The sequence below is a fragment of the Rana temporaria genome, chromosome 3 (genome assembly GCF_905171775.1).
Source record: "Rana temporaria chromosome 3, aRanTem1.1, whole genome shotgun sequence".
NCBI lineage: Eukaryota > Metazoa > Chordata > Amphibia > Anura > Ranidae > Rana > Rana temporaria.
In genome coordinates, this window is record NC_053491.1 from 195,813,385 (window position 1) to 195,827,733 (window position 14,349).

The 14,349-nt window shown below is 40.1% G+C and overlaps 1 protein-coding gene across 16 annotated transcripts in view; it reads left to right on the plus strand.

Annotated features, from left to right (window-relative positions):
- Positions 1-14,349, plus strand: part of GRIP1 (glutamate receptor interacting protein 1) — a 713,137-nt gene that overhangs the window by 659,073 nt on the left and 39,715 nt on the right. For all 16 annotated transcript variants that reach the window (XM_040344055.1, XM_040344049.1, XM_040344050.1 and 13 more), the window contains 2 exons: positions 2,153-2,233; positions 12,445-12,514. In XM_040344055.1, coding sequence (XP_040199989.1) covers positions 2,153-2,233; positions 12,445-12,514 — 151 coding nt within the window. The remainder of the gene's footprint in view (positions 1-2,152; positions 2,234-12,444; positions 12,515-14,349) is intronic.

The window sequence follows — 14,349 nt, forward strand, 5'->3', positions numbered from 1 at the left end:
TTTTTTTTTAATTTGCGGGTTTTTTTTCAATGAACATGTGAAACGTGTAAATATATATTAAAGGTGTACAAATATTAATGAACAAAGCAAACACAAGAAAATGTTTGAATTAATGTTTTTTAATGGGTTAATAAGGGGTTAAACAGAGGAACAATTTAATAAAAACAAATTGGTTGCTTTAGAGCCGGTTCACACTTTGGGTGACTTGCGATCCGACTTCATGTCGCCTCAAGTCGTCCCAAGTCGCGCTGTAGAGAAAAACAATGGAAGTGAATGGGAGCGGTGTTAATACACACGACTCAAGGCGATCCGACTTCAGAAAAGGTTCCTGTACTACTTCAATCCGACTTGTAGGCGATTTGTACCCATTGATTTCAATGGAAGTCGCCTCAGAAGTCGGATCACTGTCTTAACTGAAGCGACTTTCCAGGAAGATAACATTCATTTCTCAGGCAAACCTGCCCCCCTCCCTCCCCCTCCCTCTCCCAGAGCTGATTGTTGTTTTATTGGCCACTGGAAAGTCTTCTTTCCTGGGGACGACTTCAAGTTGTGTTGTAAATCGCCCCAGATCGCCCTGTGGTTCATGTTCAAGTCGTGTCGGAGTCGCCTCTGAAAGTCGCGCTGGAAGTCGTGTCGCCCTAGTGTGAACCGACTCTTAAACTGACTTCATTTGCAGACTGAAGTTCATCCCTTGATCTGTACATAAATAAACAGAAGGAGAGATAAGAAGATACAATGTTTCTTTTTATCTGTGTTGCTGAGCAATGTTGTTGATAAACATTGCTGGCTACTTTTTTTTTTTCTCAGTTGTGAGCAGGGGAACTGCTCTGACAGCTGAATGAGTCATCGTTGTTAAGCACTCCTTAACAACCGTTGATTGTGGCTTTTTTTTTTATATATATTTCAGCTGTCAGTGGGGGAACCCCACTGACAGATGAAATTACCAAGCCTGAAAGTTTCAGGTATCGGAGCATTTGCACGAGTACCGATGCAAATGCTTTGTATCTGCACTTTTTACATGAATCATAGAAATGCTGGATTAAGATTGTGTGGGAGATCGAATCGAGAGTGTGATCTTTTAACGATTAAGAGTGCAGCTCTAGTTCCTAGTTTTGTATACACATATCTAAAGAAGGCATCACAATGCACTCATGTGCAAATTCAATTTTTTTTTAATATGCTGAAAGCTGACCGGTCTCCTTTTTAAACTAACCATAGGATGATAAGGTTGCCTGTCACAGTGTTGAACCAATAGGAAGGTGCAGGAGGGTTGGACGCCAGAAAAAGTTAGTAATGCCAAAAAAAAACCTTTCTGTGGCCATAGTTTAAATCTCCTGGGTAATTTTCTTTGGATCTTAACTTAAACCTGCCATGAGAGCTCTGTGTAGGCCTCCATTGCTGATCTCTTCCTCTGTGTAAAAGCTGGTACATACGGGCCGAATATCGGCTGGTAAAACAGAAACTGGTCAATATTCGGCCAGTGTGTACAACAGCCTGTCTGTCCAACGACCGGCTTCTGTCGAACAGGCATGCTAGAAAACCAAGGGGAGCGCAATTGCTGATCATTGTGTTCTGGTGGGTGTCAGTCCCCCTGCCACATAGTACATCAACCTCTGTTTGTTTTTTTGTTTTTTTCGTTCAGCCCGCTGGGTTGAATGGAGAAAAAACTTCACAGCTTAACTATGCAGTTAAGGACTTAACTTTTCTTTGACTTTCCTAAACTATATGCCTGGTCTGGGACAGTGGCTCAGATTCTAGAGAAGCTAATTGGTCAGGCCAACACGCATTTCCAAAAGGACAACAATTGCAGGCCCTATGTTTCTCTCATGACAGGTTTACTTTATTTTTTACCTTTAGGGTCATAAAGCTTATATAAATGTTATAAATTGTTTTACGTAAAATAATTTGTAGTTATGCAAGACATGGTTTCAGGAGAACATAAGTACACTTGTCATTTCTTTGCAGTATTACATAACATTACTATATTTGGGGAAAGAATGTACCCATCAAACAAGGACATTTTTTGTTTGGCTTTACAAAGACCATCCCTTTAAAAATATATCGTTTGTTTTTTTATTACAATGTATTTACTAAAATGATTGCATTTATTGTAGCTTGATGGTTATATTGTCTCTTGCATATTGTTTTTCAGAGTCTGTGATACCTAGCAGTGGAACATTCCATGTAAAATTACCAAAGAAACACAATGTTGAACTTGGCATCACCATAAGTTGTAAGCAGATGTTTTTTTTTGTTAAATACAAAACTGACTTTTAATGATTTTTCAATAAAGTGTAAACTGTGTAGCAAATTAAAGCTAATCTCTTTTTCCTGTCACTTTTAGTTCATTTGGACCAAGCCGGAACAATGCAGAGTCAGTGTGAGCACCACTTAGCCATTCATAGGCAGCTTTGCATTCTGTGAATGAACACAAAGCTTTTTCTGATTGGCTGAGGCAGAGAGATGGGCTGATAATTTCATACTCTGACTCAGCCAGCAGAATACAAAGCTGCCTGTGAGTGACTGAGCGCTGCTCAGACCCACTCTGCATTCTTCTGGGTGTGAGACGGGAAGTCGCTCTCTTGCAGCTCGAACCCAGCACTGTGTACTGAATGAAGCTGAAGCTACATACAGATCATACTGTACTTTGAGGCAGTGTAACACTAAAGCCAGCCACAGACTGTTCAAATCTCGGGCACTTCAGCAGGGACTGGCTAAGATTTGAAGAATGTATTGTACCCAAGTCGAGCAATCAATGACCTTGGGTACAACCAGCACATCAGACTTATCTTTTTTAATCATTTTTTATTAAACTGTTTTACAAAGGTAAAAAGTAAACTGAAATATAAAAGAATAAGGCCTACAGTCAACCTCGCTTGAATCATCAAAGAGTGAACAAAGTGCAAAACCATGACACAGGCGGCATACAGCATCAACTTGGAAATTACTAGTATACTGTAAATATACATACTGACCATCATAATATCACCAGTAGGAATTTGCATTAACGTTGGACTTTAAAAAAAAAAGAGGGGGGGGGGGACCAAATTGCAAATGACAATATAGGCTATACAGTGGGGGGAGAAGCTAGCATTCCTGGAGGGAAACCCCTTCTCTTCTCGCCCAGCCTGTAGGGGCAGGGAGAGAATAGCGAATACCAATAAACACAAAACATGGTCCTCCGCTCATACATTAATTAAAAAAGCATTTTGCTTAAAAAGAGAAACGGAGAGAGAGGACTCCCCAAGTCCAACCATCCTCAAGGAATAGATGGAAAGAGCAGGTAGAGCCGGAAAGAAAGGGGCAGAAAATGGGAGAAAAAGATGAAAAAGAGATGGGTAAAAGAAGAAAAAAAAAAGAGGAAATTTAAGAGACAAAATCAAGATCTCATCTCCGTCCACACCTCCAACACCCACCAGAGTACTCCCTATACATGAGTTTAAAGATATTGAATTCAAGGATTCCAGACCCTTTCAAACCGAACAGCAGTGTCATGAAGTGTGCTAACCAACTTTTCATTAATCATCCAGGTAAACTTCTGCTTCATTAAAACGAACGCAACCACAGGTTTCTTCCAGTCAGTGGTGATAGCAATTTTGTATGCCAGAAACAAAGTAAATTAGAGTTTGTGACTGGTGGGGTATGGTATCCCCTCCAGAGGTTCATTAAGTAAAGCTATTTTGGGGTCTTTGATAACATTTACCATGGTCACAGATTATATTAAGTTGTGGGCTTTGATCCAGAAGCACCAAACTTTACTACATAAACACCACATGTGGAACATTAACCACTTAAGACCCTGACCTTAAGGCAGCTAAAGGACCCGGCCAGGTTTTACGATTCGGCACTGCGTCGCTTTAACAGACTATTGCCCGGTCGTGCGACGTGGGTCCGAAACAAAATTGGCGTCCTTTTTTTTCCCACAAATAGCGCTTTTGGTGGTATTTGATCACCTCTGCGGTTTTTATTTTTTGCACTATAAACAAAAATAGAGCGACATTTTTGAAAACAATTCAATATTTTTCACTTTTTGCTATAATAAATATCCCCCAAAAATATATATAAAAAAATATTTTTCCTCAGTTTAGGCCGATACGTATTCTTCTACCTATTTTTGGTAAAAAAAAATCGCAATAAGTGTTTATCGGTTGGTTTGCGCAAAATGTGTAGCGTTTACAAAATAGGGGATAGTTTTATTGCATTTTTATTTTTTTTACTACTAATGGCGGCGATCAGCGATTTCTTTTTGTGACTGCGACATTATGGCGGACACTTCGGACAATTTTGACACATTTCTGAGACCATTGTCATTTTCACAGCAAAAAATGCATTTAAAATGCATTGTTTACTGTGAAAATCACAGTTGCAGTTTGGGAGTTAACCACTAGGGGGCGCTGGTCGGGTTATGTGTGACCTCATGTGTGTTTACAACTGTAGGGGGGTGTGGCTGTAGGTGTGACGTCATCGATTGTGTATCCCTATAAAAGGGATCACACAATCGATGACGCCGCCACAGTGAAGAACGGGGAAGCTGTGTTTACACACAGCTCTCCCCGTTCTTCAGCTTCAGGTGACCGATCGCGGGACTCCAGTGGCGATCGGGTCCCGGAGGTTTGGACCCACGGCTGGGTACTAGCACAGGACGTACCTATACGTGCATGTGCCCAGCCGTGCCATTCTGCCGACGTAAATGTGCAAGAGGCGGTTCTTACGTGGTTAAGCACACCTGCCAACAACCTCGAAAACAAAGGGCAGAGCAATCTGAGAACATTTAGGCGCCTGACACTAAATTCCAACAAAAGACCACCTTAAAGCCTGCTTTTTCCAGGTAGATATTGATGTCTTTAAATGTCCACACAGACCCATGTCAAACTTTTCATGCGATTCTTGCCAGCGGCTATAGCCACCAGCAATAATCACTGTGTGTTCTATTGACAGGGACGGCTCCCCCCCACCCCCGGAGAACACAATTGCTCTGTGGGAGAAACCCATGATTGCAGGAAAGAAAATTGCACTTTGGCTGGCTTTAGTGAAGGAAATAAAGTAGTTTGGTCCAAACAAACTATTTAAAGAGACCAGAAACGTGAAGATTCAGATTTAAGTATACATGTGATAAAGTTCAGCAGCAGATGTTTATGGTTGGATTTAAAAAAGTGTTTTTGTCGGAGGATTTTGATGAAAAAAAACTGTCTAAGTATGAATATTTCAAGAGTGATTTGTTTTTCCATTTTTTTTGCCATTACGTAAAGCGGTTGGTTCTGAAGCTTTGTGTGCCAGAATGTATTCTTCATACCCCAAGAGAGTTTATTTCAGTCGCAAATTTGGAGATCCATTTGGCGTTTTCACACAAAAGTTCTTCAACTCAAAAAGTATGAAACTTGATACAGTCCTATAATTGGCATTTTAAGAAAGAGTTCAGCAATGGCAGCCCCATGTATATCTCCCATGAAAGGTTTTCTAAACCTGATTGCTTACTATGAGTTACAACGTCAAATTTTGTGCTGTTTTCAAGCATCTTACTCTGTTGTGTCGGAGCAAGTTAAATACTAGCCTAGAACAAGTTAACACAGTTAGCTGTTCAATTTTCTTTTTCATGTGATGCAATTTCATTGCATGCTTTTTACACATCTTAATCCCCATGGACAGCACATTTTACTTGAAATCGTACCAAAGTTGCAGCAATCTGATGCAGAAGTCAATATAGTGATGTAGTCGAAATCTCTACTGACCTTAACTGCTATTAATTGTTTGCTGCATTGCCATTTTCTCTAAAACCAAACACAATCTTTGTTGTTTCAAATCTTTAAAGTGTATATGAATCCAAAACGTACTTTTGGATAGTGTAGGCATGGGTTATCCCCTTGCAAGTTAAATTTTTGCAATTGTGTACCATTAGGGAAATTTCCCTTCACTCCCTGTCTCAGAGAGACGACAGGAAATTACCAAAAGTGAGGCGATTTCCCCTCTTAGTTCTCCACAGAACAAGTGCAACCAAGATTTCCCCTTACCGTTTGTTCTAGAGTCAACTTTCACATTTTTAAATTTTCTTTAGCCTTCTTTCTCTGTGAGTGGTCACTAGTAGAAGAATCTCCCCAATGGTGACATAGAAAGCAATAAAACTCTAAGAGCCGGTTCACACTGCGGCGGCACGACTTCGGGGGTGACTCTGCAAGTCATCCTGAAGACGACTTCAGAGGCGATTAGCAAAATTACTTCTGTATAGAAGTCAATGCAAATTGCCCCGAGCCACCCCCGAAGTCGTACAAGAACCTTTTTCTAAGTCGGAGCGACTTGCGTGGCTCCTATTAGAACGGTTCTATTGCATAGAATGGGACGCGATTCGTCCGGCGGCTGAGCCGCCGGACGAGTCGCCCCAGTGTGAACGGCTCTGACAGTGGGTCTAACCCTTCCCCCTATATCCAAAAACAAAAAACAGATTCACTTTTACAAGATTATCAATAAATTGCATATTATTAAATACCCATCACCTTTATTATATGACCTACCATCTAGAAGCTGAAATGGCGTAGGTGTGAACATTTCAGTTCCTTATACTAAGCATAAATTATGTGATTTCCAGCAGCCTTCTGTTGAGATGTGTCAACATGTCGGTGTTTCAACCATGGTGGTAACATGCCTCTTGTACTCAATGCTGGAAGCACATCCTGGAAATGTCTGCCTGCGTTAGGGATTACTGTAATCGCCAAGCATAAAAATAATTCATGCTGTTTTATGCCTGGTGGAAAATGTGACTATATTAATAGTAAAGTTTGAAATATTCAGCACAGATGCATAGAATCCCCTAGAGACCGAATGACCTGCTGTATATATGGGCTGCAAAGAAAAAATTTTAGGACAGTAATGACATTAATAACATTAAACATTGCTATATAAATGCTTAAAAAAAAGTTTGTGCTGGTTGCTTAACACAAATGCCTAGAACACAGTACATAATAGAAAATGTATGAATTATGAATGAGGATTGGGTCAGCTGGCAGAAATAGATATAGACAGGAGAGCTATAAGTTAAGGTATCAGTGTCTCACTCTCACTTAGCAGAATGTAGATAATGCCAAGTCAGGGATCGCTCAGGTTACCTCCCAGTAGACCAAGCTGGAAGTTGGGAAAGTTAACAAGCCATTAAACTCGTCGGTCTTTCGCTGAATGAATTAGAGTTGCACAACAGATTGTTGTAACAAATGCAGCCTGCCGATGTGACAAATGGATGGAGCCACTTTTTTTTTTAATTTGGCAGACACATTTGGATGTATCTGGTGTTATTAGAGATGCACATATGTTAAGGCAGGCTGATTTTATAACATTTTGTTGTTTGTTTGCAGCTTAGTTTTTGCAAGCCGGATGTTATTTTCTCAAAATATGAATCATTGTATTCACTATTTTATTAGAAATTACCAGTCATTGAAATGTGTCTAACTCTGATAAGAGGTTTGAAATTTACATTTTTTTTTTTTTAATATTTGCACATTTTGAATTGTCCAATATTCTGAGAAAAAATGCAAATGTATTATTAAAGGCTCAGTCCCCCCAAAACTGATTTCAATTAATGATGGATGGTATCATAGGCTTTTACATCTTTGAAGGGCCCTGGTGCTAAATCTTCTGCATCATAATTCCCCAGTCTGCTTACATTCTGTAAGCTAGAAGGATGGTTCAACATAATAGACCCTACTTATAAATGTATCTCATTGTAGTGGACTTGCTCTTTAATTACATTAGTACTGGGATTGTTCTGAGTCTCAATTTATTTCCATTATTTGTTGTCGGGCACTTTTTAAAAGTATAAGTAGCAAGCTGATTTAAAAAATGTTTTTAAAGTGTATGTGTGTGTGTGTGTGTATATATAACGTACACACAGCATTCTTTTGGTGGCATTTGATCACCTCTGCGGCTTTTATTTTTTGCACTATAAACAAAAAAGAGTGACAATTTTGAAAAAAAAAAATAGTTTCTGCTATAAAACATATCCAATAAAAAAAAATTAAAAAATCGAATTTCTTCATCAATTTAGGCCAATTTCAATTCAGCTACATATTTTTGGTAAAACCCAATAAGCTAAATATAGATTGGTTTGCACAAAAGATAAAGCGTCTAGAAACAATGGGATTTTTTATTTATTTTTTACCTGTAATGTCGGTGATCATCGATTTTTAGCGAAACTGCGGCTGTCATATCGTACACCTAAATAACACTTTTTTGGGGACCAGTAACACTAATGCAGTGCTAAAAATATGCACTGTTGCTGTATTAATGACACTGGCAGGGAATGGATCAGTGCGCGCACGCCACCCAGTGGCTATTGCACGAAATCACATACAGGTATGTGATTTTGTGCAATAGAGCCAATCTGACACAGTAAATATGCGGTAGGTGGTCAGCAAGTGGTTAATGACATTTTATGTTGGGGGGGTCATTCTCCTGCTGCAGAATACATTAGGGGCTAATCACACGCCTCGCTGATGGTATGGCATGATGGATAAATATCTGCCTATAATTCTCAGCATTAAGGACACCATTAATCCTGACCGAATCTCCAACTCCATTTGCAGAAATGCAGCCCCAAACTTGCAAAGAACCTTCACCATGTTTCCCTGATTATGATCCTGTGCTGTACGTAAGAGCAGCGGCTCTCTACTGTTTTACTCCTCACAGGGCAGAATAATAGCAGCAGGAGCCACTGGCCTCTGCTGCTGTCAAGTAAATTATGTGCGCGGGGGGGCAGGGAAGAGCCCCGCCATCTGTGGGCACAGACAGTGCATCTTGGGAGCAAGCATGGACGAGTGCCCCCATAGACTCGAGGAGAATCTTTTTAGTCCCTTTAATGACACACACCTTCCTGATGGGGTATGGCATGATGGATAAGTATCTGCCTGTATTTCTCAGCATTGAGGACACCATTTGACCAAATCTACAACTCCATTTGAAGAAATGCAGCCCCAAAATTGCAAGGAACATCCACCATGTTTCACTATCTCCTGCAGACACTCATTAATATGCCGCTCTCCATCTGTTTGGCAAATAAACTCCCTCCTACTACAGCCAAATTTTCAAATTTTGACTCATCAGTCCAGTCCAAAGCACCTGCCGCCATTTTTCTGCAGCTTGGTTCCTGTATTTTTGTGCATAGTTGAGTCGCTTAGCCTTTTCTCCAGAGGTGTGGATTTTTGACAGCAGTTCTTCCATGAAGTCTGTATCTGGCCAGCCTTATCTGGACTGTAAATGGGTGTACCTAGGTCCCACTGATTTCCGCCAGTTTTGTGCTGATGGTAGTGCTGGACATCTTCCGATGTCGAACAGAAGTAAGCATGATGTGTCTCTCATCTGCTGCATTAAGTTTCCTTGGCCAATTACTGCATCTGTGGTCCTCAACGTTGCTAGTTTGTGCTTCTTCAAAAGAGCTTGAGCAGCACTTCTTGAAACCCCAGTTTGCTTTGAAATCTTTGCCTAAGAGAGACCTTGCTGATGCAGTAAAACTACCTTGTGTCTTGTTTCTGTGCTCAGTCATGCCATGATGTATGACTTATGACATGAAACTGTCTTCCATAACCTCACCTTAGTAGCAGAGTTTGGCTGTTCCATTTCAAGCCTCCTACACAGCAGTTTCCGTTTGAGTTGATGATTGTGTTTCAAACTATGTATGAAATTGATGATCATTAGAACCTGATTGGTATAATTGGCTAACCATACACCTGACTATAATCCTACAAAATCCCTGAATTTGTGTAAATTTACAAAGTGTGCCAGTGTAAGATTTGATGCTGGTTTGAAACCAGTACCAACCAATATTCATGTGATTTTGATTCTTCATATGTTCTCTCAATTTGCGTTTGTAAATTGATTAAAATAAACAATTAAAATATTTAGAAACGTTCTTTACAGGATTTCTTCACACCTGCCTAAAACCTTTATACATTACTGTATGTATGTGTACAGTGCCTTAAAAAAGCATTCATACCCCTTGAAATTTTCCCCATTTTGTCGTGCTACAAGCAAAACCGTAAATTTATTTTTTTGGGATTTTATGTGATAGACCAGTGATGGTGAACCATGGCACCCCAAATGTTTTGGAATTACATTTCCCATGATGCTCAACTACACTCCAGAATGATATGAGCATCATGGGAAATGTAGTTCCAAAATATCCGAGGTGCCAAGTTTCACCAACACAAAGTGATACATAACTGTGAAGTGGAAGGCAAATGATTAATGGTTTTCATTTTTTTACAAATATTTGAGCAAGTGGCATGCATTTGTAATCAGCCTCCTCTACTCTGAATCCCCTAACTAAAATCTAGTGGAACCAACTGCCTTCAGAAGTCACCTAAGTATTAAAAAGAGTCTTCCTTCTGGGACTACAGCCACACAGACCAATTTGGTGCAGTGTGCCGCGTATGGTCTGAGCACTGACAGGCTGACCCCCCCCCACCCCTTCAACCTTTGCAGCAATGCTGGCAGCACTCTTGCTTCTATTTTCTAAAGACAACCTCTGGCTATGACGCTGAGCATGTTCACTCAACTTCTTTGGTTGACCATGGCAAGGCCTGTTCTGAGTGGAACCTATCCTGTTAAACCGCTGTATGGTCTTGGCCACCGTGCTGCAGGGTCTTGGCAATCTTCTTATAGCTTAGTCCATCTTTATGTAGAGCAACAGTTCTTTTTTTTTTTCAGAGCATTTTTTGCCATGAGGTGCCATGTTGAACTTCCAATTACCAGTAAGAGAGAGAGAGAGAACACCAAATTTAACACACCTGCTCCCCATTCACACCTGAGACCTTGTAACACTAATGAGTCACATGACATTGGGGAGGGAAAATGGCTAATTGGGCCCAATTTGGACATTTTTACTTGGAGGTGTATTCACATTTGTTGCCAGCGGTTTAGACATTAATGGCTGTGTATTAAATTATTTTAAGGGGACAGGAAATTTACACTGTTATACAAGCTGTAGACTCACTACATTGTAGTAAAGTTTAATTTCGTCAGTGTTGTCACGATAAAAGATATAACATAATTACAAAAATGTGAGGGTGCACTCACTTTTGTGAGATACTGTGTATGTATGCATGTGTGTATATAATATATAAATAAATATATATATATATATTTATACATATATATATATATATATATATATATATATATATATATATATATACACACACACACACACACACACACACACACACACACACACACACACACACACACACCCCCCTCCCACAAAAACCACCACACTTACACGCACTCGAAATTGGGTTAACATGCACGCACTTTGACCACGCGGTCTCTAAAAAGAGAGGCGAAGGACTAACGGGGCTAGTTGAGCGGGCAAATCCTCTCACTCCCTTATAGGGAGTCCCTCTGCCCCGTTGGGCTTCAAAGCGGAGCAGGTAGGGCGGGCTGTGTGGGAGGACCCCCTCACACACCTGCCATTGCCACCCGGCGCATGGAGAAAGGTGGCAGATTGCCTCTGGGAGAGGCCTGCCTACTCCCAACTCCTGCAGTCCGGCTCCTCTCTCGAGAACACGCACAAAATACACTTTAAAAAATGAAAATACGTTCCTGACAACAGGTGCATATGGAATGGTTGAAGGTGTCTTGAATTTTAGATTTAGTCATCTATCTTGGCCTATATATTTTTGAAAGTAGGACTGATTTTAGTATAGTTTGAGGCTGGGTTCCCACCTATGCAAATTGGATGCGAGTTTCCCCGCATCTATTTCGCATAGCAGGAGAATGTGACCAGCTCTCTATGAAGCCGTTTCACATATCTCCGGGGCGGGTATGGAGAGCACCTCACAGAGACGCTGTGCATCTTTGGCTACGTTTCAGTGCCGAATTCAGGCAAAGATTCGGCCCTGAACCGGAGAATGGGGACGCACAGCATTCCTGTTTGATCTGCACCCGGTTCCAGTGTGAACCAAGCCTGAGTGTTGTACATGGGTAATAATGGTCTTATTCAGTTAATCCGAGCAAAGTACAGTACATGGTGTGGCCTATCAGAATCGATATTGTACTGCTTACTGGACTGATTGCTTGCTATGGATTCAGCCCTTTGAATCTTTGAATCTATCCATCATGCAAATTTTTCTTAATATTTCCTTTACTATTCCCTTGATTTCATAACTTGAGATTCTCCTTTATACAGATGGTCTGTTGCCTTCATAGAGCCCAGAAGGCTAAAATGGGACTTGTTTCATAGTCTTACTAATTTAGGTTTTGTTTCATATAATCATCTCTGTATGCCGAGGGCAAATTGGTCTTCTGTTCCCTTATTCAACTTGCCATTGTTTGTGTTTCTCAATATAGGGAATGCAGTTTTCCTCTTTTTAAATATGTTGAGGGTTTTTATAATGTAAAACAAATTCTAGTTGGATCAGAAAGTTTTACTTTAATAATGTCCTGCTTTTTGTGTGTGTTTTACAGCTCCATCCAGTAGGAAAACAGGAGATCCACTGGTTATTTCAGATATAAAGAAAGGCAGTGTTGCACATCGGTGAGTGTTCTGTTCTATAGGTTTTTTCAAATGGTATCGCTCATAAAAAGTGTCTGTAAAACTACTCAGGGGCATAGATTTAATTTATGTTCCTACAGGACAGTGGAACCAAGCATTACTTATATTTGCAGTAAATTATTTTAGTATAGTGCTTGCTTGACAGACCATAGTCAGGGAAGGAACCAGGGTAGGTGAGGTTAGATTAGTCTATAAGCTTCCTGCTATATAGGCACAGCTTGATGAAAATTAATGATTGGACTTCCTTCAAGTTGCCTTTCTTGGAGAGCTGCTGTTGCATTGAATTTAAGATCTGCATAGACATATAAAGTGGATAGAATTATAGGAACTGCCATTGCTGAATTCATTTTTAAAGGCACATCTTGTAGGGTGGCTATCAGGATATGCACTTCATCGACTAGTAGTGGGTCATTGGCATAGAATAAAATTGAACTCAAAGGAAACCCAAAAAAATACCCCTGCAATTGGGCTGCCTATGCTTTGCAAAGGTTACAGTGGATATAAAAAGTCTACACACCCCTGTTAAAATGTCAAATTTCAGCAATGTAAAATAATTGGACAAAGATCAGTAATTTCAGACCTTTTTCCACCTTTAATGTGACCAGCAAACTAAAATCTTTTAGGTGGAGGGAAGTAAAAATAAAATAATATGGTTGCACACCCTTAAATTAATACTTTGTTAAAGCACCTTTTGATTTTATTACAACGCTTGGTCTCTTCTAGCAGAAGCCTGAAGAGTTTGTGCCAATATTGACTGGTATTTGGAACTGTTAATAATTCCCTCTACCTTGACCAAAGCCCCTGTTCCAGCTGAAGAAAAGTGGCCCCAAAGCATGATGCTGACACCACCATGCTTCACTGTCGGTATGGTGTGCTTTTGGTGATGTGCAGTGTTGCTTTTGCACCATGCATATCTTTTGAAATTATAGCCAATAAGTTTAACCTTGGTTTCATCAGACCATAACACATTTTCCCACGTGCTTTTGGGAAACTTTAGACATGTTTTTGCAAAATTTAGTCAGGCTTGGATGTTTTTCTTTGTAAGAAAAGTCTTCCGTGTTGCCACTCTACCCCATGGCTCAGACATGAAGAATACGGGAAATTGTTATCGCATGTACCACACAGCCAGTACTTGACAGATATTCCTGCAGCTCCTTTAAGCCTTTTGGCAGCCTCCCTGACCAGTTTTCTTCTTGTCTTTTCATAAATTGTCCAGTTCTTGGTATCGTCACTGTTGTGCCATATTTTCTCCAGTTGATGACTGTCTTCACTGTGTTCCATGGTACATCTAATCCCTTGGAAATTATTTTCTACCCTTCTCCTCCTGAGTGATCCCTCTGATGTTTTTGAAGCTCTCTGCTGACCATGGCTTTTGCTGTAGGCTACGAAAATGGCAGGAAAGACCTATAGAACAGCTGAACTTTATTTGGGGATAATCAGAGGCACTTTAAATTTTGTCAGGTGTGTACTGACTCCTATTTAACATGAGTTTGAATGTGATTGCTTTATTCTAAACACAGCTACATCCCCAGCTATAAGAGAGTGTGCACACTTATGCAACCAAATTTTTTTTATTATTGCTTCCTCCATCCCCCCCCCCAACAAAAAAAATCAGTTTGTTTTCCAACTGGGTTGTACAGTTTATAGATCACATTAAAAGGTGGAAAAAGATTTGAAATGATTTATCTTTGTCTAATTTTTTTACATCACAGAACGAAGTGGTAAAGTGCAGCGCTAAATATGATAAACGTGAACACCTGCTATTCAAACATGTATTGATAGCAGAGAGTCATTGTGGTGCATACAATATACAATAT